This window comes from Sphaerodactylus townsendi, linkage group LG06 (genome assembly GCF_021028975.2).
Source record: "Sphaerodactylus townsendi isolate TG3544 linkage group LG06, MPM_Stown_v2.3, whole genome shotgun sequence".
In the NCBI taxonomy this organism is placed as follows: domain Eukaryota; kingdom Metazoa; phylum Chordata; class Lepidosauria; order Squamata; family Sphaerodactylidae; genus Sphaerodactylus; species Sphaerodactylus townsendi.
The window spans coordinates 37450805-37478738 of record NC_059430.1 but is presented as its reverse complement, the minus strand read 5'-3'; the positions used below and the strand labels follow the sequence as shown (position 1 = coordinate 37478738).

General features: G+C 45.0%; 1 protein-coding gene across 2 annotated transcripts in view; it reads right to left on the bottom strand.

The window, feature by feature from the left end:
• The window catches only part of CYTH4 (cytohesin 4), a 44889-nt gene extending 30796 nt beyond the window's left edge, over positions 1-14093 (bottom strand). Inside the window, exons 1-4 of one of the 2 annotated variants that reach the window (XM_048499106.1) lie at positions 13986-14093; positions 5586-5668; positions 2650-2714; positions 1441-1507 (exon numbers count right to left, since the gene is read on the bottom strand). In XM_048499106.1, the coding sequence (XP_048355063.1) occupies positions 1441-1507; positions 2650-2714; positions 5586-5668; positions 13986-14007 (237 nt within the window). In that variant the 5' untranslated portion in view covers positions 14008-14093. The remainder of the gene's footprint in view (positions 1-1440; positions 1508-2649; positions 2715-5585; positions 5669-13985) is intronic. The other variant, XM_048499107.1, reaches the window with a different exon arrangement.
• Positions 14094-27934: the final 13841 nt, after the last annotated feature.

Below are 27934 nucleotides of genomic sequence, written 5' to 3'. Positions count from 1 at the left end.
AGAATCTGTGGGACAACTAGAACAGGATCTGGGCCCTAAGGCTGAGAAAGAGAAGCAAGTGTGCTCCTTGCAAGGAAAGGATTCTCAGAGCAAGGTCAGCGCCAGAACACATTGTTCTCTTCCATATTTAGGAAGGCACAAAGTCGGACCTAAAACCCTTAAGGAGCCAGGTAGTGGAATGATTGGCAGAATGCCTTCCCCTACATGGCCCAGTCTATCACCTAAGATCTGTAACAGAGACCACACTCTGTGCTCCCACTTTCAGGAGAGAGGTAGGTAGTAACAAGGCTTTTTCTGTGGTGGCACCTTGAGTATGAAACATCATTTGGAGGACCTGGCTGAAGTCAAATTAAGTTTAAGACAATAGTTTAGCCAGGCATATTTTTTGGGTGGAATTTGCTGATTTGGTGCAATTAAATTGTGTCTCTTGAGTTTTCCACTCTTTCTTTCGAACGTTTTAAAAATTGCTTTTAGTCTGTTTTATTCTAAAAAGGAGTGTTTGTTTTGATCACTATTTAGTCATTTTTTATTTTTTTAACTAATTAAATTTAATAGGCTACCATTCTCCCTTCAGGCTTGGGGTGACTTACAACATGAATTAAATGCAATAAATCATCATCCGCGCACATTAAAACATTCAGCATTAAAACTCTGTCATTCAAACGTTACAACTATTCCAATGGATTCAAGAGCCAATTTTTATATCTTCAAGGTGTGACACATCAGTATTCCAACAAGCAGGGGCAGAAAATGATGGAAAAGGAGAAGGGGAGACCAAAAGAAAAAGGGAAAAGTGAGAGGAAGAAGAAAGGAGGGGGAAGACAGTTGGTGCCACCATTGCCTCAACCCTAAGCCTAATTGAACAGCTGTTTTACAACCTGGTCAGCAGTTTTGCTGCTGCTTGCAGTGATTCTGTTGCGGTAAGGTTATCTTTTATTATTTTTATGGCTAGGGTTTTGGGTTGACTTTTATCCTTGCCTTTTCTTGTGAGAACCAATTTGGTTACAGGGAATCAATCTGGTTACAAGGGTTGGGTGTAAATGCTGAAAATACACAAAATAGTAAGACTACAGCCACTCATTTCTCATTGATGTCATCAGCAGTTTCCATAAAGCTATTGCTGTGTACTCCACCCCACACTCTGTTTCTTTGAAGCAGGCAGCTTTAACCTGAAAAAAGAGCTCCATAGGATGCATGTCAGTGAATTGTTTTATGCAGGGCAGGGCAGGGCAGGGCAGGGCAGGGCAGGGCAGGGCAGGGCAGGGCAGGGCAGGGCAGGGCAAGCTTTCTTTGTAAAAAATAAACAAACCTCCAGACACACACCTTCACAGTTACATGGGCAAGAAACTTGATTCTGTGATTCTTAAGAACTCCAACATTATAACTAATCACCAACTTCAGAGCTTGTACAGTGCAAAATAGACCGAGGTCTGATTGTACCTTAGTTGGGTCCATGTTAAATTTCTTTCTTCCTGTGCTCAGAACTTTATCTCTCTGGATTAGTTTGCTGCAAATACATGAACGGCAATGTGAATACAGAACTGATCAGGGAAGGGCAACTTTCTGTCTTTGCCTCCTGAGGGCTGGTTTTCAGCTTTTCCCCATTTTGCTTCCTTCACAACCATTTCACACAACTGCTTCACCACTGTTTCACCATATATATTTGGTATGACTGACTGTTCATGTATTATGGATATTAATTACTCACTGCTTTTACACTGAGCCAGAACATATAGCCAAAGTATATGTTATGCACAGAAAGCTGCCCACCTTTTTCTTGGGAGGGGGCAATCTGGAATAAGGAAACAGCTTCTCCACTCCCAACTGTCCTCTCCAGAAGATACTTTTCATTCCCCCAAAAGTCCATCACATCATCACTCCATGTATTTGCTTACGGCCACCAAGTTCATAGCTGAATAATCAAACATGGATAATTCCCAGACCCACTGCTCTTAATCCCGGCACTACGTCAGCCGTCTGTCAACCACTCTGAAGAGGAGATGTTACAAGAATCTAAACCTGGAAGGTGATAACTCATACCCTTCAAGGGAAGAGCTTTTTTATCATCCAACTACCCCAACTATCACCCAACTACCCCAAGTTATCCATATAACCAACTTTTGAGAAGGCAGAAAGTGTAATTTGATGCTGTTCAGTAGTGCCACCGTGCCCAGTCTTTAGCCAGAGTACTGCCTCTTTAATTTCTTTTCACTTTCACTCAAGAGATGGGGCTCTGGTACTAAGCTGGTCCTGTCTGGGAACATAAGATCCCAGAGGGTCTTGGGCTTTTATTAGATCAGCATCTGCCACCCTCAGGAGCTCTCCTGGGTCCTGAAGTTCCCAGGTCTGACCATCTCTCTAATCTCAGAGTAATTGCTTGTTGTTGCTTCTAGTGCTGTTGCTGCTCTTAGCTGCTCCAGTGGCTTCTAATGAAGGACAGTTCCCTTTATAGCTTGCCCAGCCCCATGTGGGCTCTCAGCCCAGCTAGAGCAAGAAACACACTCCCCTTTTGGGAAGTGTTCTAAAAATGACTGAAAGCTTGAACTCTGCAAAAGGCCATTGATCCCATCCCTATTCGGAGAAGGGGACAACCTTGCCATAGATCTTCCCTGCTCTGCTAGTTCTCTTCATAGGGTGCTGGTTCCTCACCTGGTCTGTGACTGCTGGAAATGATCTATCTCTTCAAATATGTCAGCAATCTCATCTTTTAGCCTCTGTGAGAGAGACAGAGAGAAAGAGAATAAGGGGGGGAATCACAAAAGAACAAGAGGAATCCTTTCTCATCATGCGTTGCAGAAGTCCTTTATGTGGAAAGGATGTTTGTCCTTTGCAGCAATTATCAGCAGTGCTTTGTTCTGACCATGGGTGATGGGCCAATTTCAGTCAACCCTGATTAGAAGGGGCATCCATAGCATCAGGAGTTGACAGAGCATGGTATAACCTATAATGGTACCAATGAAGTTCTCTTGAGTAAGTCAGACTGCTGGTCTGTATTGTCCATTCTGACTGACAGTAGCTCTCCAAGAAGTTTTTCACATCACCCACAACCTTGTCTTTTTAACTAAAGATGCCAAAGATTGAACCTGGGACCTCCTGCATGCAGAGCTGATGCTCTAGCACAGGGGTCTGCAACCTGTGGCTCTACAGATGTTCATGGACTACAATTCCATCAGCCCCTGCCAGCATGGTCAATTGGCAGGGGCTAATGGGAATTGTAGTCCATGAGCATCTGGAGAGCCACAGGTTGCAGACCCCTGCTCTAGCACTAAGCCATGGCCCCCTTCTCAAACAGAAATTGGTGGGGCAGCTTCAGCCCTAGCAAGTGTTTTTCAAGCTGCTGTCTTATGAGGTAGAGTGCTGCTGTTCCTGTCTCTAAGACAAGGAACATTTGCTGAGAGGCAGTGATTCACATGAGTGAGTCAGAAATCGAACAAATATTGTTGAATACGGGTCTCTTGGATGAAAGTCTAGAAGAAGAAGAAGAAGAAGAGTTTGGATTTATATCCCCCCCTTTCTCTCCTGCAGGAGACTCAAAGGGGCTTACAATCTCCTTGCCCTTCCCCCCTCACAACCAACACCCTGTGAGGCAGGTGGGGCTGAGAGAGCTCCGAGAAGCTGTGACTTGCCCAAGGTCACCCAGCTGGCATGTGTGGGAATGTACTGGCTAATCTGAATTGCCCAGATTGCCCACGAGCTCTTAACCTCCTACACCACTGCTGCTCTCTTACAGATCTACCCATATTGTTTCAGATGTGTGTCCCACTTCATTCAGAGAACTGCAGTCTCTTTCCACAAAGCATGTCAGTTTTCATTAGGGCTGCTTTCACATCGACATTTTTCTCCAACTATGTGCCTGAACTGGAATACTGGTTTGGGGGGCATTCACATGACACCATCTTCTAATTGTTCCCTTTCCGTATTTTCTCTATTTTCAGCAATCTCTTTCTCAAACCTGCTTTTCTATAAATTTTTTTCAGAAAGAATGCAAACACATTAGCATGTCAACTAGACAGGGAAGTCCACATGTTCTACAATCCCACACTCATTGCAACCATGTTCCTTCCACCAGCCCCTCACAACCACCGCTTTTTTTGCCATGCCACCAGAGGTTTTTCCCCAAAGATTTTTAAAATGAGAAATTACTATAATGCTATCGCAAGAGCTGACTACCCTGAAAAAAAATCCTCTGGTGGTAAGACAGAGGAAAAGAGAAGCTGATGGAAGAAATTGAGCAGAAAACCCCAGTGTGGATGCTCTGTTCCCAAAGTGAATGCCTCCATGTTTGCAGTAGTAATAAATGCAAAACAGAGAATCCATGCTGTGGGGATGCAGCCTTTGAATGGTATTTTGTACGTGTGGACTGTGCTGAGTTAGGCTGCAGGCAGCTGGTGTCAGGTTTCAGCATCCTTGCCACCTGAGAGAAACCAAGTCAGGCACTAGAATAACTGAAGTCAGAGACCATCCAGAGAATGGTGGGATTCAGTCAATTTGCACCGGTTCAGTAAAACCGGTACCTAATTTTTTTGTTGTTGAGTTCAGTGAACAGGTTGTTAAAAGTGGCTTTCAGAGCCCCGGAGCGCCTTGCCACCCAGCTGCTCCAAGGCGCTAAAAGCCCCATCGCCCCCTCTCCCAGAGGAACAGTAGTGAGGGGGCTTTCAGAGCTGAGCACCAAAAGCCCCATTGCCCCCTCTACCAGGGGAGGGAGAGCAAGGGGGCCCTCAGAGCCCTGGAGCAGCCAGGCGTCTTGCCTTCTGGCGGCTCTAAGGCGCTAAAAGCCCCATTGCCCACTCTCCCAGGGGAGCATGGGGGCTTTCAGAGCAGCGGTGGCAAGGCCCTGTTGCCCCCCTCCGCCCCCACAAGAAGTTCCTCCACAGCAGGTAAGTAAGTGGCAGGGGGGACACGCAGCGGGGGAAGGCGAGCCAGTTAAATTATTAGAATCCACCACTGCATCCAAAGCATCAGAGGAGTCAAGAGGCAGGGTGACAATCTCTCAAAGCTGAGAGACCGTAAAGCAAGGAGACAGGATTCTGTTCATGAATCAAGGTCAGGTTGGTCCAGTCCAGTGTCAGAGTCTTCAGGAACACAAGAATGGTATCAGCAAGGCAACAATCATGTTGCACATTGCATCTGAGCCTGCCTGCCTGCCTCTCAGCCAGCCATCTTACAAGCCCCCCACAGGAGACTAATCCTCATCCTGCAACAGCTCATTTGTGTCTTGTTCAATCAGGCACTAATGGGCTAGCAAGTGGGCACCACACCTTTGATCCTGTAGTTCCATCCTGCAGCACTGCCTGCAGAGTTCTGCTGGTACAGGGGGCTGCAGTGAACTAACAGCCTGAGTGCTAACAGAAGGCATTGGATTGGGAAACTAAGGTGTTTAGGCAGGCACTCTAGTTTGAGGGTCCTGGCCAATCTGCCTTTCGTTCTCTGCCGGCTGGGGTTGTGACAGGGCTGAGTTCTCTTGGCACAGCTCTTCCTCTGAGAAATCCCTACAACAGGAGCGGAGAGTTTGGCTTTGCACTTGTGACAAGACTGATTATTCAGACACTACACTGACCCATTTACAGAAGGGCAGCAGGTCTTACCTGAATGTCTTCTAGCAGTTCTGTCCTGTGCTTCTTGATCACGTCGATCTCAATTTCTTCAGTCTCACTCAAGTCAGAGGAGCCTGGAAGGAAACCACACAAGAAACCTTTTTACCCCCATCCCTTAAAGTTGCTGCATTCTAAGGTTACAGCCTGAAGTCATGATAAACCAAGATTAGGCCATGGTTTGTGCAACAAATTCCTGTTAGTCTACCAGATTTATGTGGTAGATTCTGGCTTGTGCATAAATCCTGATGTGTCTGCTTCTCACCCACTCTTTGCTTGCCAGCTGGGAGGACAACCTACCTGTCCTATTTCCTCTGAGGCCAGGTGGCTACAAGAAACAATGTTACCCAGCAAACTGTGGCTTGTAAATTCAGACCTCATGTCCAACTATAATTAGTAAAAACTACAGTTCACAAATCAGAAATGAGCTCTAGTGAGAAACCCCTACTTACAAAAGTGGACTGTCAATTCTCAGATGTCACAACTAACTGGAGTTTGATCATATGATGGCTTATAATGTACAATTTATCATAATATCTGAATGCAGCCTAATAGCTGGTCCAGAGAGACACACCTGCATATTCCATGGGAGCTCCTGGATTTTCTGCTACCTTTTAAAAGCCCTTTTCCCCACAAAGTCAACAAACTGTTCTTTAAACTCTCACAAGTACACAATGCAATTTGGGGATGCAAATATAAGCCAAGGAGAGGGGAAAATGTAGGAATTTTCTTCCCATCCTCCTCATGCCCAGATCTGCAAAAGCTCAACTTCTGGAAGTATAGACCATCCTTTTTCATTGCAAATTATCCCTTGGATGGTAACAGCCCACATTTGAGAAATGTTCTGTGGAAAAGTTCTGAACAAATAATTATAAGTTCCCACTCCTTCTTGCACATCTGAATGATGTACCTTCAGTAGACTTATCAGAGAGATACCATAAACTGCCCTACCCAGATGGACTCTGTCAATGCAGCTTTCAAAAGGTTGACTGTCTATCCTACATGATTTTGGAATGCCCTCAATATAAGATCACTGAGTTACCTTTTGCCAAAATGAAAGTTAATACAGTCCCCTTTTTGTTGGTGGCTAGAAATCCAAGAACTGCACTGGCAGTGGCTAAGTATCTCTCTGCCATATTTTCCTAAAAGAAATAAAAACTCCCTATCTACTGATCGAGATCTTTAGATAGAAAAAGTTTGAGGAAAAAAGAAAGTTCCCACTTGGTGGGAACATGGCCCAATTCTTAGATTTTTAAAATATGTCTTCAATTTTTTAAAAATACTTTTGGTTGTCCCTTCCTCCGTTTTACATGAGGCTAAAACATTTGTGGATCTTCAGAGACGAGGGAGGTCCAGCTACCAAGCAGAGGCTTCACAGAGAAGCTGCCTGAAAAGTTGTGCTCAGTTCTGCTTTCATACTTAGGAAGTTGGGTGAATGATGTCAGAGATGAAAAGACCACATATGATTCACTTCAGACCAAACTAAAGCAGAAGTAGCGGTTTTGGGACACCAGTTCCTGCAGTTAAATAAAGGTTGCTTCGAGCACTCGGCAAGACTCTGACAGCAAATGGGAACCTTCAGCTGTAACTGAAAATAAATGTCAGGGTCCAGATTCAGATCTTGCTTGAAAACTCAACTGGATATTCAGAATGGTCTTTGGATTGGACAGGTTTTTACAAACCAAAGTTTTTTCAATGGGAAGGGAACACGGGTTTGCTATTAGATAGGAAGCAGGAAGCTCACTGTAAAGGGCAGATTTTGGAAATATCACCAAACAACAACAAACTGTAGGTGACCATCAGTGCAATCCTAAGTAGTTACACCTATGTTAAGTCCATTTATTTCAGTGGACTTCAAAGAATGTCATCCTGCGTAGGGTTGTAAAAACTAATATATCACATGCTTTTAAAGCTGCACCAGTATCAACCATAGAATCATAGCTGGCTACAAGCGCCATCCAGTCCAACCCCCTGCCATGCTAGAACACACAACCAAAGCACTTCTGATAGATGGGCATTCAGCCTCTGTTTAAAAAGCTCCAAATAAGGAGACTTCACCACCCTCCGAGGCAGCATATTCCACTGTCGAACAGGCATTACCATCAGAAAGGTCTTCCTAATGTTTATGTGGAATCTCTCTTCTCGTAGTTTGAATCCATTACTCTTTGTCCAAGTTTCTGCAGAAGCAGAAAACAAGCTTGCTCCCTCTTCAACATGACATCCCTTCAAATATTTAAACATGGCTATCATATCACCCCTTAACCTTCTCTTCTCCAGACTAAACATACCCAGCTCCCTAAGTCTCTCCGCATAGGGCACATATTCCAAATCTTTTACCATTTTGGTCACCCTCCTCTGGACGTGCTCCAGCTTGTCAATCCCCTTCTTGAACTGGGGTGCCTAGAAGTGGACACAGTATTCCGGCTGAGGTCTGACCAACACAGAATTGGGTGAAACTATTGATTCACTTGATCTAGACATTACACTCCTATTGTTCCAACCCAGAATGACATTGGCTTTGTTAGCTGCCACATGACACTGTTGACTTATGTCCAGCCTGTGGCCTTCTAAGACTCCCAGATCCCTTTTACGTGTATTGTTGTCAAGCCAAGTGTCATTCATCTTATATCTGTATTATTCATTGTTATATCAAAGAGTAGTGCCTTACATTTCTCCCTGTTGGAATTATTTTTCCTAGCTTTGGCTCTCTAATCTGTCAAGGTCATTTTGATTTCTGACCTTGTCCTCTGAGGTATTAGCTACCCCTCCTGATTGGATGTCATCAGCGCTGTATCTGCCAGGTATGATGAATTCATGAGCCATGAGTTCAGACAAGCAGCAGATGGAGCACATTGCCCCATCACTGGCCGCTAAGAAGCAAGACCTTTATAGTGATTGCCCTACCATAAAGACCTTATTCTGGACCCTTCTGTTTTACCTGTGGACTCTTCTGTCTAAAGATTAGGAAAGGTGCCTTTTGGGAAGAATATGACATATTTCTTTTCTTGCAACTATGATTTTAATAGTTGGATTTGTTATTCACTGTTGCTTGTAATCAATTCCTAATTTCCATTACAATCAGCTTATGAATCACAGGTCTATAAAGATCTTCAAATGAAGAAAGTGAACTGAAATACTTAAGACTTAAGAAAAAATTATTTTTCTTGAGCAAGCATACACCATGCTTTAAAAGAATCTTCCATACTCTATCATTTGAACTTCTCCTGTTGGGATAGGAAGGGGAAGTCCACTCCAATTGTCCTGGAAACTTTTTCTCTATTTTGGATCTTATGTGTGCAATCATTGCTAAATATATAATAGAGAAGAGGAAGCTATGACATAGGTCTTTGGGGAGTTAAGAGCATGGAACAAATAGAACGCCCCCCCCTTGCGCCCCATACCTTAGGGCTTGACTGACTAAAGGAAGAAAGTGTCCTTCTACTCTTCTGGAATTTTCAGCCCCACTGATCTACACTGGGGCGGGGGGGGGGGGAGGATTCATATAGCCACAAGCACAGTTGCCACATCAAGCTTCTCATGCTTGCCCATGCCACTGGTTAAGTAAGTTTCATCACCTTTTTGATAGTTAGGACTGGTTCTCCAGCCAAGCTACCAAAGTATTTTTGTTGGATACCATCATGAGGAGAGGGCTGACATTCCACAGAAACTCTGCTCATCTCTGGCTGCTGGTTCAAGAGAAGGTGATAGCTATTACCAATACACATCATCATTTCGACCTTGGCCAAGCCCCTGTGATATTGCCAGAGTGGTGGCTGGGGGAAGGGGAACATGACTAGTGTACCTTGCTTTGGCATGACAAGGTACTTTTAGTAAAGATTTTAGTAATTTTTCTTATTTATATTATGTTGTACACCGCCCAGAGCCCTTCGGGGATGGGGCGGTATAAAAGTTCAAACAAATAATAAATAAATAAAAATAATAAATACTTTGAACCAGCGGTAACTGCAAGTCATATGCAAATGGCATTCTTAGACAAAACCCTGCAAGCAATTGAGTAATCCATTTTTTCACCACCAACATGACCAGGGAGAAAGAAGAAGAGAAGAAGAGTTTGCATTTATATCCCACCTTTCTCTCCTGGAAGGATACTTAAGGTGGCTTACAAGCTCCTTTCCTTTCCTCTCCCCACAAGAGACACCTTGGGAGGCAGGTGGGGCTGAGGAAGCACCGAAGAACTGTGACTAGCCCAAGGTCACCCAGCAGGAATGTAGGAGAGTGGAAACACATCTGGTTCAGCAGAGAAGAAGAAGAAGAAGAAGAAGAAGAGTTTGGATTTATATCCCCCCTTTCTCTCCTGCAGGAGACTCAAAGGGGCTTACAATCTCCTTGCCCTTCCCCCTTCACAACAAACACCCTGTGAGGTAGGTGGGGCTAGCCCAAGGTCACCCAGCTGGCGTGTGTGGGAGTGTACAGGCTAATCTGAATTCCCCAGATAAGCCTCCACAGCTCAGGCGACAGAGCTGGGAATCAAACTCGGTTTCTCCAGATTAGATACACGAGCTCTTAACCTCCTACGCCATAAGCCTCTGCCACTAAGGTGGAGGAATGGGGAATCAAACCTCCAGAGTAGAATCCACCTGCTCTTAACCACTACACCACGCTGGGAAACTACTCATCAGAGTTCTTCATAAAGTTAGTGGCAAATACTGCTCACTGGCTTATCATCTGGAAGTAGTGGGGACTTCAGCAAAGTTTTACACTAGTACCCAGAAGAACAGTGTTCACTAAAGAAGTTTCACATCTTCCAAGGACGTGTCTGAATCAGCAGCAATACTTTTTCCATGACATGAGTAATATGGCCATATAAAATTGATACAACATTCCCAGGAACTATTGAAAGCTTCCATGGACATAATGTAATCAACTGGCTGTTGTGGGTTTTCCGGGCTGTGTAGCCATGGTCTGGTAGCTTTTGTTCTTAGCCCTTTCATCTATGGTTGGCATCTTCAGAGACATGTCACAGTGAGATGTGCCACAGAGAGAAACACATCTCACCGTAACATACCTCTAAAGATGCCAACCATAGATGCAGGAGAAACATTAGGAGCAAAAACTACCAGACCACAGAGACACAGCCTGGAAACCTATAACAGCCAATTCCCAGGAACTGTTTTGTTTTCCTAGTGAAAAGAATCCTGTGGGATCAAGGCCAAGATCCATCTGGTCCAGCCATCATCTGTAATTTGTCATCTGCATCCGGCACACTCAGTAGTTCATTTTGACTATCAAGACTAATAGTTGTTGACGGACCGGCCTGCATGATCTCCTTATTGAACAACCACAAGTGATGACATTTATTTATTTATATGCTTATACTCTGCTTTTCTCCACAGTGGGGACTCGAAACAACTTACACCATCATTCTCCTCTGTTACATTTCATCAACCCAACAACCATCCTGTGAGGTAGGTTAAACTGCAAGTGTGTGACAGGCCCAGCAAGATTCCACGAAAGAGCAAAGGTATGAACCTTGATCCTAACCCAACACTCTAACCACCACACCATGCTGGCAGAAGTGATCGCACCGTTATAATTTCTGTCAACCACCCCCAGTCTGGTTGTCTTTTTCTAAAGCCCAAAGATGTGGGTGAAATATTAAGACCTAAAACCAGTGGTGGGATTCAGCAGGTTCGCACCACTTTGACAGTTTTAACCGGTTGTTAAAATGGTGCTTGTAAACAACCAGTTGTTAAATTATTTGAATCCCACCACCAGAACTGGTTGTTAAATTGTTTGAATCCCACTACTGTCTAAAACCACCAGGGCATGGCCACACAGCCCAGAAAACCCACAACAGCCAGTTGATTCCAGCTGTGAAAGCCTTCAACAATACTTCAGTGTATTTGCCCATTTGACCAATCAGGAGGAAAACAGGAGAGGAATAAAAGAATATTCACCACTTGGAAAAAGGGAAAATGGAAGGAGAAAACAAGACATATTTAAAGCAGATAAAGCAGGTCAGTTAGCTTAATTTATGCTCTTTCATTTCTTTGTTGTTTCTTGGCAAGCATTTTATGGCTCCAGTTTTTGGGCAGATGGTGGATAATTTGATCATTTTTCCTCAAAGTTGCTAGCTGCTAGATATCCTAAAAAAGAAACTGTTGGCAAGAGAATTGGCCTTTCGCTGCTTGATCCATCGATGGATAGAAATCTAACATCTGCTTTGAAAAATTCTCAGAAGATCATTCTTTGTCCAGGTTTGTGAGCTTAAGAACTTTACCCCACAGAAGCGACACAGAACAGTGATTTAGGTAGTGTCTATTTTCATATGCAAGGGACCTCTCCAGAGGTGGGATCCAACCAGTTCTCACCACTTCTCTAGAAGTGGTTACTAATTTTTTCTGAGTGCCGAGAAGGGGTTACTAAAGTAACCTCCCTGCCCAATAGGGACTGGAGGTGCGTGTGTGCGGCGCCGCCACTGTTTGAATCCCACCACCATCGGAACCTGTTATTAAAATTTTTGGATCCAACCACTGGACCTCTCTCTGCCAGCTGGTCTCAGGCAGGGACCCAGTGGATGCTTCAGATATAGAAAGTTCTAGCATTAAGGCTGCCAACCCCAGTCTTAGACAGTTCCTGGAGATTTCATAGTAGAAGCTGGGAGAGGAGGGAGCAGGGATGTGATGCCATGGAATACACCTCCAAGATGCCATTTTCTTCATGGGAAACTGATCTCTGTAGTTTAATGGGGGGCTTACTGAATACATTGCCTATGAAAAAAAATCCAGGCCAATGAACCCATCCCCCCAGGGTTACGTGGGGTTTTGCAAACAGCTCTTTTAGGATGATATGTGAAGCAAAGTGTGGGGTACTTAGGTCTATGAACAGGGGCAAAGAAGGAGAGCTGGTTTTTGTACCCCGCTTTTCTACACCTTAATTATTCTCAAAACTTACAATCGCATTCCCCTCCTCTGCCCTTCGCAGGCACTTTGTGAGACAGGTGAGGCTGAAAGAGTTCTGAGAGAACTGTGTCGCTTATCTTCTTTTTTGCCATCCAGTCACATATGACTCATGGTGACCCCATAGGGCAGTGGTTGCGAACCTTTGGCACTCCAGACGTTATGGACTACAATTCCCATCAGCCCCTGCCAATTGCCCATGCTGGCAGGGGCTGATGGGAATTGTAGTCCATAACATCTGGAGTGCCAAAGGTTCACCACCACGGCCATAGGTTCTTCAAGGCAAGAGACATTCAGAAGTCGTCTGCCATTGCCTGCATCTGAATCAGACCCTTGGTATTCCTTCGAATCTCCCATCCAGCAAGTTTCCTCAGCAGAAAGGGGATTTGGATTTCTTCACCACTACACCACACTGGCTCTCACAGTTTGTTCTGTACTATACTATATATAGATTATGTAAACTATATTTCAGATATAGTTTACACAGCACAAATGGCATCTGTACATTTTCATGGCTCTGCAGGGAAGAGGGAATTTCAGTTGGTACTTCTTAAACCTGATTCATGAGCTATGACCCTAAAAGACTCTGCTATTGAGCTGTTGTGTTCATGGCTTTCTTTGTATTTGTTTTGGTCAAATATGCTGGATACGTAATACATCTTGACACTGTGTCTCTTGTGTATGAAATTAAAATAGCTGTTTTGCCGTTCTGACCTATACTCTGATATCTCTTCAGAATTATCTTTCTGATTTATGGTCAAAACCAATACATTTGATTGAAGCGCAGGGGGAGGAAATCTCTTTATGGGCTGGAAAAGGACTCCTGCTGTATGTTAATTTTATCATCTCCTAAAATGTTTGATATTTTAAAAATGATCACTAAGGCCCAACTTAAATAGTTCCAAAATGAAAAGGAGAAATCCTACACAAGATTCTCGGAAAAGCATCAAAACTGCAACATTCTAGTTTTCTGGAATATCCTTATTCTAATATTTTCCTTTTTTCCCTCATTTAATTCACTGAAACATTTAATTCATTTAATTCACTGAAACATTTAATTCATTTAATTCACTGAAACACCGCCATGTAGAATTTTGCCTTCCTTTTACAGATGTAAAGCATGTTCATAATTATCAGAAATTGCACCAATGCAAATACACATTTACTCAGAAAGAAGTCCCAGGAATTTCAGTTGGGCACACTTCCAAAGAAGTGGTATAGCACCAGAGCCAGTGGTATAGCTCCAAACAGTTCCTGTCATAACGGCAAAGGAGCTGGATTTTCTTTTAAGCATTGGGAGTGTTTTTTAAAAGCTTAAACGTGACTGACAAAAGTCACACTCTGAAATCAGAGCAATTCCCATTTTCTCGTTTGTCCCTTAATACTTAACAGACGAGTCATTTTGAATTTCAAGCACATATACCAAGAAGACAGCATAAAGGCGCAGCCAACATTTCTTTAAGGTAAGACTTACTGGTGGGACAAACATCCATCATGAAGTCTCAAGACGGCCCCAGCTGCAGTGTAGCTGCCGATTTCACTTCCCTTTGCTTCTTCAGAATTAAAGTGACTTCAGTGCAATCATAACTAAACAGCAGGAAGCAACCCAAGAGGCCTGCTCTTATTTGTGACTCCTCCCTTTTCCTCCAGGTTCTTCCTCATCTGTTCTGATTGACAGAGGAAACCATTTGCTTATATTGCACAAGTGTAAAATGAATTACGGATGTTTCCTGGGAAACCCACAGTGCCATGAATCATATTGACAAGAGGGGCCATTCTCTTCGTGTTAAGCAGGATCTGGAAGGTTAGCATCGTGAGCCTAAGCAGAGCCAGTGCAAGGTATTTTGTCATCCCAAGGAAGGTGTTCTATTGCTAGGCCCACTGATAGACTGCCTGAATAAACAGTGGCTGACCAACTTTAATATGAAGAGCAACTCAACCATCTACAACAGTCTTATTCTGGGCAATGTTACATCTTCTTAAGCCGTTGTGGCTGACAGCACAAGGGGTGTTAGGCATTGCCTTTTAGACCCATGCCACCACTGGACAACTGGGTTTTGAAATTCCTGTCCTTTCCCTGTAATCCCTATCACTGGACCTGGTCGGGAGTGGTCTGTCAGCAGGCAATGGCTGTGCCTTCTATAATGACAACTTAAAGACATTCTCTTAAGTTAAATGTGTTAAGAACTGGTAGTTTAATGGCTTGCCCAATTGCACATGATCTTAGTTCTAGGGCAGGGGTCTGCAACCTGCGGCTCTCCAGATGTTCATGAACTACAATTCCCATCAGCCCCTGCCAGCATGGCCAACTACAATTCCCATCAGCCCCTGCCAGCATGAACTACAACTCCCATCAGCCCCTGCCAGCATGGCCAACTACAATTCCCATCAGCCCCTGCCAGCATGAACTACAACTCCCATCAGCCCCTGCCAGCATGGCTGCAGGTTGCAGACCCCTGTTCTACGGAATGATTTACAGTGCAGCTAAGACACAGCACTGCTGACCAGGTCCAAGTTGACTAGTGGTGGCATGGGTCTAGGGCTAGGCAATGCCTAATACCTGTGCTGTCAAACAGAACCCCTGCAGTGTGCTCACACCCAAGAAGTTGCATGGCCCAAGGTTTGGTCCCGATCCTAAGCCTATTGACTCATGTCCTACTGCTTAGGATTGGAACTTTAGCTATTCTACAGTTTTATTTAGTAGGCTGTGGGAGAAAGAATCAAGGCAACATGGAACTTCAGAGCACCTTCTTATTAAGGAGACAGTTGTAGGAGATTGGGGCAAGGGAAGTGAGGGGGAAACTAGCATGTGAAAGTATTAAAAGGAACATTGAAAACTGTTGTCATCTGGATGCAGTCATAGATCTCTATTTCTCCGTGTTGCTAGTTAAGCAACTTGGTATTTGTCTGAATAACTCCCTTCTGCTTCTGCAATGTGGCAGGAAACAGAAGGAGGGGCTATGGAGAAAGGATGGCATGGAACAGAAAGATCCCACGTTGACACTGTCCCAACTTCTGTATAAATGACCACAGTGCAATCGTGACAGCAATTGTGGTGGACTGTTGTGTTGTCTGGCTCCCCCATGGTGACCCAATCTTGAAACCAGCATATAATGCTGATCCCCTGTAATACTTGATGGGAATTGTAGTTGAAACCAGCATATAATGCTGATCCCCTGTAATCACCTTGCAGCTGATTCCCAAATCACTAACATTTTGTTTAAAATGTTAGTGATTTGGGAATCAGCTGCAAGGTTTTTGTGAGCCACTTTGCAGAGCCTTGCTGCTCTGTCAGGATCTCCCTGTCAATAAGAACATAAGAACATATTGTTACAGTAAGCAAGCGGGAGCCACTTTGGCCATCTTCACGTCATGCATTGGATCATTTCAGCCAAAGCTGACAGACTCCTGGCTGCTGAAGTCTACCATCTGCCTCCTAGATCTGTGCCCATCATGGCTGCTTAAAGCCAGCGGTGATGGGATATGAGACCCTCTGGTGGACATTATCAATTTTTTCGTTAGTTCGGGGGTCTTTCCAGAGAGATTGAAGGAAGGGTTGGTGAGACCACTGTTGAAAAAAAAACATCCTTGGGTCCTTCTGATTCATCCAACTATTGCCAACCTCCAGACTCTCTCAGAATTATAACTGGACTCCAGAAATCAGTACCCCTGGAGAAAACAGGTCATTTGGAGGCTAGAATATGGCATTATATTCCACTGAGGTTCCTCCCTTCCCCACACCTGGCCCTCACAGGTTCTACCCACAAATCCCCAGGAATTTCCAAACTCAGAGCTGTCAATCCTAAGCCTCTACTTTCTACCTGATCCATTTGCTCTATTTCACCAGAGACTTAAAAGGGTTGTTAAAGCATCTCCTCCTATGGATTGATGACTTGACAAGCTTTGCATTAAATCCCACATATCTCAGATTCCTCTCCTTTTCTACCCTCCCCTTCCAAGCCCCCAAAGTTACACACATCATCAACTTTATTTCCAATGAGTCACAAGGGATGGTCAAGTGTCCCCAAGTGGAACCGGCCTATCAAGAATTCCTTCTCTACTTCCTGTTATTATCTTCCACAAACTGAAGAGAACAGAAATAGAAACACTCTGTATCTCTATGACACAGGATGGTGAAACCAGAGCAATAGTGCCCCCAGCTGGAAAATGAGTATGCAATATTCTAGAGCTGCAACATTTGATCAGCTAATCAATAATCAAAATATTTTGTTTACTGAAAAGCAGATTAATTTTAATTAGCAAGCAGATTCTTTTTTTAAAACATTTTTTTGAGAAGAATACATAAAAAAAACTGCAGGTGACACACAAACGCCATCCTTGAAGGAGGCAGGCATGCCTTCCATAGGTGATCAAAGAGAAGGGTTCCTGCTGTAAGGCTAGGCTTGCCAAGAAGCCTGCAGAAGAATATCCTGTCCCTTCGAGACAGTAGGGGCTCCAGCCTCAAAGTGTGGCCTGGAGTTCTCCCAGAATTACAACTGATCCAAACTATAGAGTTTCCCTGAAGGAAATGGCAGCTTCAGAAAGCAGACTCCAAGCCCCCACATTTTCACCGAGTTCCCTCCCTACCCTCTCCAAGCACTGTCACCAAATTTCTAGGAATTTCCTATGCTAGAATCAGCAGCAGGGCTGCCTAGTCTGGGTTGGGGAAAACGTGGAGGTTTGGGGGGTGGAGCCTAAGGAGGACAGGGTTTGGGGAGGGGGGAAGAGGCCTTATCAAGGCATAATGCCATAGAGTCCACCCTCCAAGGCAGCCATTTTCTCAAAGGTAACTGATCTTAGTCGCCTGGGGATCGAACCATTGTAATAGCAGGAGATCTCTAGGGCCACCAGGTATACAACACTAGTTGACAGCCCTATTCATATATGTTTAATGGGCTGTTAATTTACCAGGTGATGTTATTTCCCTCTATGCCATGGTTGCGTGGAGCTACCTGTCCATTTCTACACAATGAGTTTCGATTAAAGGAACAGGAGATTTTTCTCCAGATTTTCTGGCAACATAGATAATTTTGCATTGCAATTGTGGCGAAACGGGCTTGCTTTTGGCTAAGAGCTCACATTACCTGGCTGAGCACATGGTCCAGAAAATGGCTGCCGCCTTCCCAGTTCAGGCAAGAGCTCTGCTCCCCTCCAGAGAGACCTGAGCCAAGAGCCCTTGCCCCTCTCTTCCCCTCAATTTATCAGATCCCAGACCCCACCCTCCTTTGACCAGGTCAGGCTGGGTCAAGATATCATTTCCCCCTAGGTCAGGTAGCATTTCCTGATGTTTCTCTGGGATTTCTAAGTCCTCCAAATCTCTGGTACCTGGTTGGAGAAGGAGAGGATGAAAGAAAGACAGCGGAGGGCCGAAGGAGCCATTTCTCCACATCTCCCCCTCCTAAGATTCAAGCGGAGGAGCACCCTTTTACAGAAGGGCGCTCTGCAGAAAATCCAAGCAATGTCATTTGCAGCTAGATACACATTAGGATACATACCGACCTTCGCTTCATGACTCCATGTCCTTCCTGGACACGAAATCTGCCCCCACATTGTTCCGTCCATCATTCTCTTCAATCTTCATGTTGAATTCCTGAATCCTCCATGACCACCTCTGCAGCTTAGTGTTTGAGTTCTTCATGGTCTGCAGCCATTGGAGGGATGAATGGTCTGTCAAGAGGGTAAATTCTTGCCCCCACAAGTAAGGTCGCAGTTTGTCCAGTGCCCATACAATTGCCAAACATTCTTTTTGCACTGAAGACAAGTTTTTCTCCCAAGGGATCAGTTTCCTGCTGAGATATGCAATTGGATGTCTGGTGCCCTCCCACTCTTGCAGTAGAACAGCCCCGATCCCCGAGTCTGAGGCATCAGTTGCAACAAAGAACCGCCTGTCAAAATCAGGAGCTTTGAGTACAGGTAGGGACACTAACGCTTGTTTCAACTGCTCAAAAGTGGCCTGACAGGCTGGGGTCCAAACCACCTTGTCTGGGAGGGATTTCTTGGTGAGGGAGGAGAAGGGGTCTGCTATCGTCCCGAAATCTGGGACAAACCGTCGGTAATAATTTGCCATGCCCAGGAAAGCCCGGACCTGCCTTTTTGTCCGTGGGGCCTCCCAATTTCGGATTGCCTCTACCTTGTCCCACATTGGGGTGATATTCCCACTCCCCACTCTGTGTCCCAAATAAACCACCTCCGACATCCCAAATTGGCATTTATTCAATTTGATGGTGAGACCTGCCCCCTGAATGGCACCCAGCACCCTGGCTAAATGTTCCAGGTGTGAATCCAAGTCCTTGCTAAAGATGGCTATGTCATCAATGTAAGCCACTGCAAACTCAGACATGCCATTCAGCAAGTTATTCACCAGTCTCTGGAACGATGCAGGCACATTTCTGAGGCCAAAGGGGAGAACTGTGAACTCATACAGTCCATCTGGGGTAATAAAGGCAGACTTAGCTCTGGCTTCTGGCTCTAATTCCATCTGCCAGTATCCCTTGCAAAGATCTACAGTGGATATCACCTTGGCAGATCCAAGCATATCCAGCAGAGTATCTATTCGAGGCATAGGGTAAGCGTCTGGTTTTGTGATACTATTGAGCTTCCTGTAGTCCACACAAAACCTAATCGAACCATCTGGCTTGGCCACTAGTACAACAGGGGCCGCCCATGGGCTTAGTGAGGGCTGGATCACTCCCAGTCCCAACATTTCTTCTACCTCCCTCCGGACATCTGCCAGCACTCGCCCATTCACCCGGTAAGGGGGGCACTGGATAGGTCCATGGGTCCCTGTATCTATTCCATGCTTAGCCAAGGTTGTCCTCCCTGGTTCTTTCCTAAAAACATCCTCAAACCTGTGCAACACTGACAGGATTCTTTCCTTGTCTATTACCGGTACACTTGCAGGCCACACCAGCTCCTCCCACTGGGCAGGTTTAGAGAAGTGGGCCAAAACATCCACTAAGGTGTCATCTGGTTCCTCGTCTCCCTCCTCTCTCCTGGTCACATTCAACACCATCCTCCTCTCAAGATATGGCTTCAGCATATTAACATGCACAACCTTGGTCTTTTTCCCAGACCTTTCCAATGCCACTGCATAAGTAACATCATCCAGCCTATCCACAATCACATGCGGTCCTTCCCATGCCGCCTTCAGCTTGTCTGAGCGAAGAGGCAGAGAAACCATCACTTTGTCCCCTAACTCAAAAGTACGAGACCTTGCTGTCTTATCATGCCAACTGCTCTGTGTGGCTTGGGCCTTGGCTAGGTTCTCCTGAACAACACTCATCATATCTTTAAGCCATTCTCTGAATGACAGGACATAATCAACCACTGACTTCTTTGCCTTAGGAATCTTCTCCTCCCACTCGCGCTCTCTCCTGCGGGCTTCTCTGTCTTCCTGTCTTTGCACCTCTTTGCGTTGCTCCTCCTGGATTCTCAGCCACTGGAGTTCTATCTCTTTCTCTGCCTGCAGCCTCAACTTTTCCAGTTCTAACTCCTGGATCCGGACTGCATCCTTTGGGCTGGGGCTTGTTTGGGTGATGAGAGCTGAAGCTGCCCCTGCTGCCATCAACTTGTTTAGCAGGAGAGCCTTCATCTCATCTACAGACTTGTTCTCACAGAATATATTCTGCTTTTGACATTCCTCCTGAAGCTGTTGCTTGGTCATTTTTAGAATTCTCACATGCTCCTCTAGCTCCATCCTAGCTAAACTGTTCTGACCCTACTCCAGTTGACCCGGAAAAAAAACAAAACTTCCGTTGCTCTCACTGTGTGTGCGTTTGCCCAATTCCAAGTTCCCTGTTTGGTTTTAAATCACCAGTTCTCTGTTTGTTCTCATCCCACCGCTGCCACCAAATTGTGGCGAAACGGGCTTGCTTTTGGCTAAGAGCTCACATTACCTGGCTGAGCACATGGTCCAGAAAATGGCTGCCGCCTTCCCAGTTCAGGCAAGAGCTCTGCTCCCCTCCAGAGAGACCTGAGCCAAGAGCCCTCGCCCCTCTCTTCCCCTCAATTTATCAGATCCCAGACCCCACCCTCCTTTGACCAGATCAGGCTGGGTCAAGATATCATTTCCCCCTAGGTCAGGTAGCATTTCCTGATGTTTCTCTGGGATTTCTAAGTCCTCCAAATCTCTGGTACCTGGTTGGAGAAGGAGATTATGAAAGAAAAAGAAAACGGAAGGGGGCGGGGGAAGGAGCCATTTCTCCACAGGGCTGTTAATTTACCAGGTGATGTTATTTCCCTCTATGACATGGTTGCGTGGAGCTACCTGTCCATTTCTACACAATGAGTTTCGATTAAAGGAACAGGAGATTTTTCTCCAGATTTTCTGGCAACATAGATAATTTTGCATTGCATTGTTTTCTAAGTTTTGCAATCCTGTTATTGCATTGTTTATCGTATGTGTATTTTTTTATGGTATTGTTTTTTTCCTAATTTTTGTAATCTGCCTTGACTGCCAAGGACTCCTTGGCAAGGAGAATGGCAGAGCATAAATTTTTGCAAAGTTTAACCAATGAACGGATTAAAATCCAAACATCTGATTAAGATGTCTTTTAGTTGAGCAGACACTGCCTAATATAAGTTGCATGCTTACTGCAAATAAATAATATGCGAGTCAGATAAATATTATACAAATGGGAAAGTGCCATAGAGCAGGGAGGGCCTGGCCTGGCCAGCAAGCTTCCCACAATGCTGGGCACTTTCAATGTATAAAACGTATTATTGGCTAAGGAGGCTTCACCTTGGCTCCTGTTCAAAGAGTTTTATGGTCTCTACTTATTGCATATTTAGTTCCTGATAAGCAGGAAGCCTGTTTACACAGAAGTAGCAACTGGCAGGAAATATGTACACCCCCTACTTGCATAATACAGGTCAGACCAACCCTAGAGAGAACAAGCTGATTCTGTTCCTCCCCCCCCTCCCCCCCCCCAAAAAAAGATTTAGCAGTCTCAGGTTTTTTAATCGGTGTTCATCCAGGAATATATATATCATGTCACAGAGGTTCTGAAACTGGCATTTCTAGAGACACCAGCTTATAGCTATATGGGCAAATTGGGGAAATGCCCCTCCAAAAACATGTCATTCCCCCTCTTTGAATTCTTGGCTTTTATTTTTAAAAAGTGTCTAGCTGTTTTCATTGCAGAGACACAAGGGAATGCATACAAACAAGGACTGCCTGGATTTTCTGGAAAGGCAAGGCCAAAATGACCGGAGCTGAGTCTATTAACCCCCTCCTGATCCAATTAATTCTCTTCTGTTGTGTCAAAGCATTTCTCCTCCTTGCCCCTTTCCTCTCTCTTTTTTCCTCTCTCTTTTTTTTCCCATCGCTTGTATATGACAAGTGAGAACACGGGTCAGAAAATTAAGTGAGATTTAAATTGGTTTGGGGCTTATCTCCTCTATTGTGGGGAGGATTTGGCCCACAAGTAGGTGGGGCTACAGAAGGGAAGAGGAGCAGAAAATGTTTAGTTTCACTCAGCCTAATACCTTGTTTTAATCGTTAATTGCAAACCACTTTGCTGTAGTTTGCCAGTGTGAAAGAATGTATGCCTTTAACCAGTGGTGGGATTCAAATAATTTAACAACCGGTTCTGATGATAAATAAGTTAACAACTGGTGGTTTACAAGCACCATTTTAACAACCGGTTCTGCCAAAGTGCTGCGAACCTGCTGAATCCCACCACTGACCAAATGCAGAACTTCCTAGTCACCAGAACAGAGTCACTGTGAAGTTCTTCTCCTCGCCTCCTTCAAAATCTCCCTAACGGACCAAAGAGAAATAATTCTCCAGAAGGTTTAAGTTCCATGACGTCTCACTTCAGAAACAGAAAGAAATTATTTCACAGCAAAGGATAATAATAGCCAGATAGTCTGACAATAGCCAATCTCTCTCTCTCTCTCTCTCTCTCTTTCTCTCTCCTGGCTGTTGTGGCAGGTTATAACTCAGGAACCTCCCATTTGAGTAATTGGCAGTGACATCCTACTCAGAGTGACATCCATTGAAGTGAGTGGGCTTAGAAGGGCGTCACTCTTCTTAGTCTTGTTCTGTAAGGCACGGATTCATCTCCCCCACCTCTTCGTTTTCATAACCATGATCATGATTACACACAGATACCACGTGGTACGTACTTAGTCCATGTGTAAATACTACACTTAACTCCACTAGTTCATGTGACCTCCCCATATCCCATTGCTGAACCTCACACATAGAGCTGCCAACCTCCAGGTACACCCCAGGTAGCTGGAGATCTCCTGGGATTACAGCTGATCTCCAGGTGAAAGGGAGAAGTTTTGTTGGAGAAAATGGCTGCTTTGGAAGGTGGACTCTACAGTATTGTGTAAAATTGAATTCCCTCCTCATCCCAACCCTCTTCCTCTTCAGACTTCACCCCCCAAAATCTCCAGCTATTTCCCAACCTGCAGCTGGCAACCCCACTCACACACACTATCATGAGGTCCCACCCAGTGAGTCTCAGGGGCCCAGCAAACCTACCCTACCCAATGTACTCATAACCCCTCATTATAACATTTCTAGTTACTGACTTGTTTCACTGACCTGAGGCCTGGAAGTTTCAACTCAATATATGCCCAAAAAGCTGCTATGTATACATGTAGGGCATCAGCATGGGTGGGTCAGGAATACTGCTTACTTTCTTTGGGTTTTCCTGGCATTCCAGGCTTCCTACATGCTGCGTCTAGGCTGGCAAGAAAAACAGTGATGGTGGAGGGGTACAGCTGCCAACTCTGGGTTTTGAAATTCCTGTCTTTTCCCTGTAATCCCTATCCTAAAGCACCACCTACCTGTCAAAGGCAGATTTGAAATTAATAATATCAAGCTACTCAGCTTCTAGGGGATGCCTAACCTCACCATTTTCTTGCAGGCTTGAAATATCTACAGTGTAAGCAATATATTTGTAAGTATTAAATGCACAAATTGTACATAGAGACTGAACCTGGAATAGTACTTACCGGTACTCCAGAGCTTCTCACATTTAACCATTTCACAGTACTCTGTAAAGTAGAATATAATATACCATATGTCAGTGTCCTCTTTCTTATCAGTCAAAGCTTTAAACATGTAAAAGCATTCCTGTTTTCCCATTTGGACAGCATTCTGTTGCAGACTCTCTAGCCGCCCACTTGAATTTCCTTGACTAGCAAAATTCCAGCAGCTATTTCAAAGTGAGTGTGGCCTGCCTCACAACCCTGCCTCACAAGGGTTACTCATTCTTCCCTGAAGAAAATGTTTACTTTGAAGGGTGGCCTCTATGGCATTATAGCCCACTCAGGTTCCTTCCCAAACACGACGCTCCCTAAGTTCCACTTCCAAATCTCTAGGAATTTTGAGCCTGGAATTGGCAATACTAGCCCCTGTCAACAAGACTAAGCAAAACCTTTGCCTCTTCCCCTCCAACAGGTGTTTTTGTATTCATAGAGAAGGGGGGGAGAGGAATGTAGTCTAATGTAGATCCTCTGCCTCACCACCACCACCCCCCACCATCCTGCCTCAATGCATGTAAAAGCAGAGGTGTAGCTCCAAGGGGACAGGGGGTGAAAACGCACCGGGTGCATGCCACTGTGGGGGTGTGGTGAGGGCATTCCGGGGGCATTCCGTGGTGGGACGGGGGCGTTCCGAGGCAGGGCAGAGGACACACCAGTGCACCAGGCGCTTTCCCCCCTTGCCCCCCCCCCCGTGTAAAAGGAAGGCCTTATAAAACAGCATTGCATTCTGAAGTGATCAGCTTTTGTAAAGAGGTCTTTGCAGGATATCTGCTGTGTCATTTTCTTCCTTAGTCCCCACCACCACAGTAGCCCAAGAAAATGCAACCAGACAGTGAGGTACCAGAATATACGATCAAATGGGAAGGTTTCCAACCATTCCACAATGCTGAAAGTAATTCGGTTGCAAGTTGGAGCATTTACACTGTTTATGAAAAGAAGAGCCGGGTATTATGGGGTGAACCTTATGTATTAAATGTCCAGTGGCACATCCCTAGTGCCCTCTGGGTGCCAAGGTAAGGAAAAACTCTTCTGAAGCAGGTGAACTAGAGGAAGGTCTAAAGCAGGATGGTATGTGACAAAGATAACTAAGTGGAGGTCGATGCGGAGTACCTCTTGAGAAACAACTCAGAGAAAAACTGTAGGTGAAAGATCTACAGAAGACAGTCTGTATTCAAAGAGAAGATAGATATCATTATGATACCTGTAATTTAGCAATTACCTTTTGTGCAGTGTAATAATAGTGATTACAGTGCCTTATTCTGAAAGGTTGAGGATACTGTGGAAAGACATATCACCCTCAGTGTGTCTGGGGACATTCAACCCTCCATAGGTGCAAAATCATACCTCCTCGTGGTTCTATATCCAATCATCTGCTAGACCTGTAACCCCTGCATTAACTTCCATTGTCTGATAATTATTTGGTATGATAAGAGGTAACTATGATAATTAATCATACAATAATTTAGTGTTGGCAGAGCTGAGTCATGAGTAATGGAGCAATTTTTTGAATTATCAGACGATAGCTGCAATTATCACAAGGATAATTCATTCCTTGTTAAATAAATAGACAGACTTGCTTTTAACCGAGATAAAGAAGTGGTCGACTTCAGCCTGAGCCCATTACTGAAGCCTGGTTTAAAAACAGTGCTGGCAAAGCAAAGTCCCACGGTGACCCATGGGATTTTGCACTCATACACTGTCTCATTTAAACTGGACTAGACTATTTTGCATGCCACAAATTCGCTTAGAACAGGTAGCAGCCAAGTTTAAATGAGATGCCGTGTGATGACAGATTCCTGTGGCTACCAACCTCCAGGTGAGATCTGGAGATCTCCCAGTATTACTCTGTGTCAGTGTACCCTGCTGAGGTCTCTCCCTTCCCCAAACCCTATTCTCCCCAGACTCCCCCCACCCCCAAATATCCAGGTATTTCCCAGTCCAGGGCTGGCAACGCAACAGATTCCCATGGGTCAATTTTATTGACATACAGCATTGTATTTTGCTACATCTCCGGGGTTTCAGAAGCAGTGTATGTGTATGCCCAGCATAGAGAGAGGAAATCAGGAAGTTGTGCTTGCCAGGGTAGATATTTTTAACTTATTTTATTAATTACAATATTATATGCTGCCTTTCCACATGGTTCAAGGTGGTTTACACTCTTAATTAAAATACCACAATTTAAAAGTAATATACTCTTCCCGCCCGCCCGCCCCCCCCCCAAATAAACCTCTCTTCTTTGCATAATGGCAGCAATACAAAAACGTTTGCAAGCATTGCACCATTTTTTCTGGTCTAATTTCTCATTATTAATTATCTAATGTGTTAAGCTGTCAATTCACAAATGTTTGTATTTATGTTTATTAGGTTTATATACTGCTCCTCCCTATATAGGCTCGGAGCAGTTGCCAACATTTCCACAATCCACAGAACCACTTAAATGTAAAATTCCAACTACACAACTTACAACAATTAAAACCCAAAACAATTTAAGACTTAGTTAATCATTTCTTCTTAAGATGGCACTTCATGATAAACCCCAACTGAGGGCTTATAAGTTAATAGCAAATCCTTAAACCTGATCTGATACTCCACACAGAGCCAGTGCAGCTGGCAGAGCACTGGTTAAATGCATTCTCTTCACGAGGTCCTCTAAGGACTCTTGTTGATGCCTTTTGGACCAGTTGTGAATTGCAGTAGTCTAATCTAAAGGTGACTGTTGCACGGGTCACTGAGGCTAGATCAGATTGGAACAGCTAGGGGACCAGTTGTTTCACCAGGTAAAGATGAAAAATGTCACGTGAGTCGTGTGCATCACTTCAATCTCCATTGTCAAAGAGGCATCAAGGAATGCACCTAGGATCCTGACAATGGGTACAGTCTTTAGCTGCACACCATCAAGTGTTGGCAGCTGGCATTCCCCACCTCGTTCCTGCACCCTGATCCAGCCCCAGGACCTCCATCTTTGCTGGATTTAATTTCAGTCAGCTCTCTTTCATCCATTGCACTAAAACTCCCAGGCAACAGGCCAAAACATCAGGGGCGGCATCTGGATGATCAACCATTAACAGATACAATTGCATGTCATCAGCATATTGATGACATCCCAATCCAAAACTACAAATCAACCCAGCAAGAAGAAACATATAGATGTTAAACAATATCAGTGAGAGAATCACCCCTTGTGTATGGCGGTTCTCTCACAGATTGTCACCAACTCTGGAGCAATAAATGCATCCACTGTAAGGCTGTCCCACAAACTCCAATGTCAGCAAGACAGTTGGTCATTATATTATAATCAACCAAGTCAAATGCTGTTGTCAGGTGTAATAGTATTGCGTGCAGATGCGCGGATTCCACTTCCCTCACAAACCAAACACACACTTAAATTTGTTGGAAAAGAAATGGCCGCAGCCCGGTTTATTAACAAATAACGCATAACTCTTTTGGAAGCTGAGCTGGCATATCGGGGCACATCCTGGCCACCAGGCAGCGAACCGCTGAACCTGGTCACTGTCAGCTCCACAGCTGACCCCTGGCCCTTCGGGCAGCGCACCGCTGAACCCGGCACCGTCCCCCAATGGGGACCAGGACAGAAGGTTACTAGATGTCACTTGGGCGCCTACCCATTTGTGACACCCCCTCCTACCAGGGGTAGCGAGCTTGAAACAGGGCTTCCAGGCCTGCATCCTCAAGCCCAACCCTACCCCCAGACCTCTTATTGAGGCCCCCGCCTAGGGAGGTCTGGCATGCAAGCCTGCCTCCCCCAAAGGATGTGCCCCTATGCCCTGAATCCGCCCAGACTGTGACAAATGTCTGACATAAACAACCTACCACAAAACAACAGCCCAAAACTCAGGGTGGGGAGGGTGGGTTCCGCTTGCCGGCAGCCTTGTAAGGAGGCTGGGCTGAACTGGGCACAGGCTTAAATAGCCTGCCCCGCTCCCTCATCATGTGACGGTTCCCACCCCCGTCATGTGACCCGTCGATCTGACGACAGGGTGGTGAGCCGATCGCTCCTTCCTCCCCTGCCGCAATGGCAGTCCTGGTGCGCTTTATAACAGCACTGACATACCCCAGTCTAGGTGTCTTTGGAGGTGGTCAGAGCTGTATCCACCCCATGGCCAGCACAGAAGTTGGACTGGAAGGAATCTAAAGCTGACATTTTATCCAGGAAGAGCTGGAGCTGCTCAGTGGCCACTCTCTCAATTACTTTGCCCAGAGAAGGAAGAATAGATACTGGGCAGTAATTGGATGGCTCACGAGGATCCAAAGATGGCTTTTTAAAGAGCAGTCTCACCACAAGGTTTTTTTTAACCCCTCAGGGTCTATCTCTGAATTCAGGGATATATTTATAACATTCCCCAAAGAGGCCCATGTCGTATCCCTGCTGGCCTTCACCAACCAGGATGGACATGGGTCCAA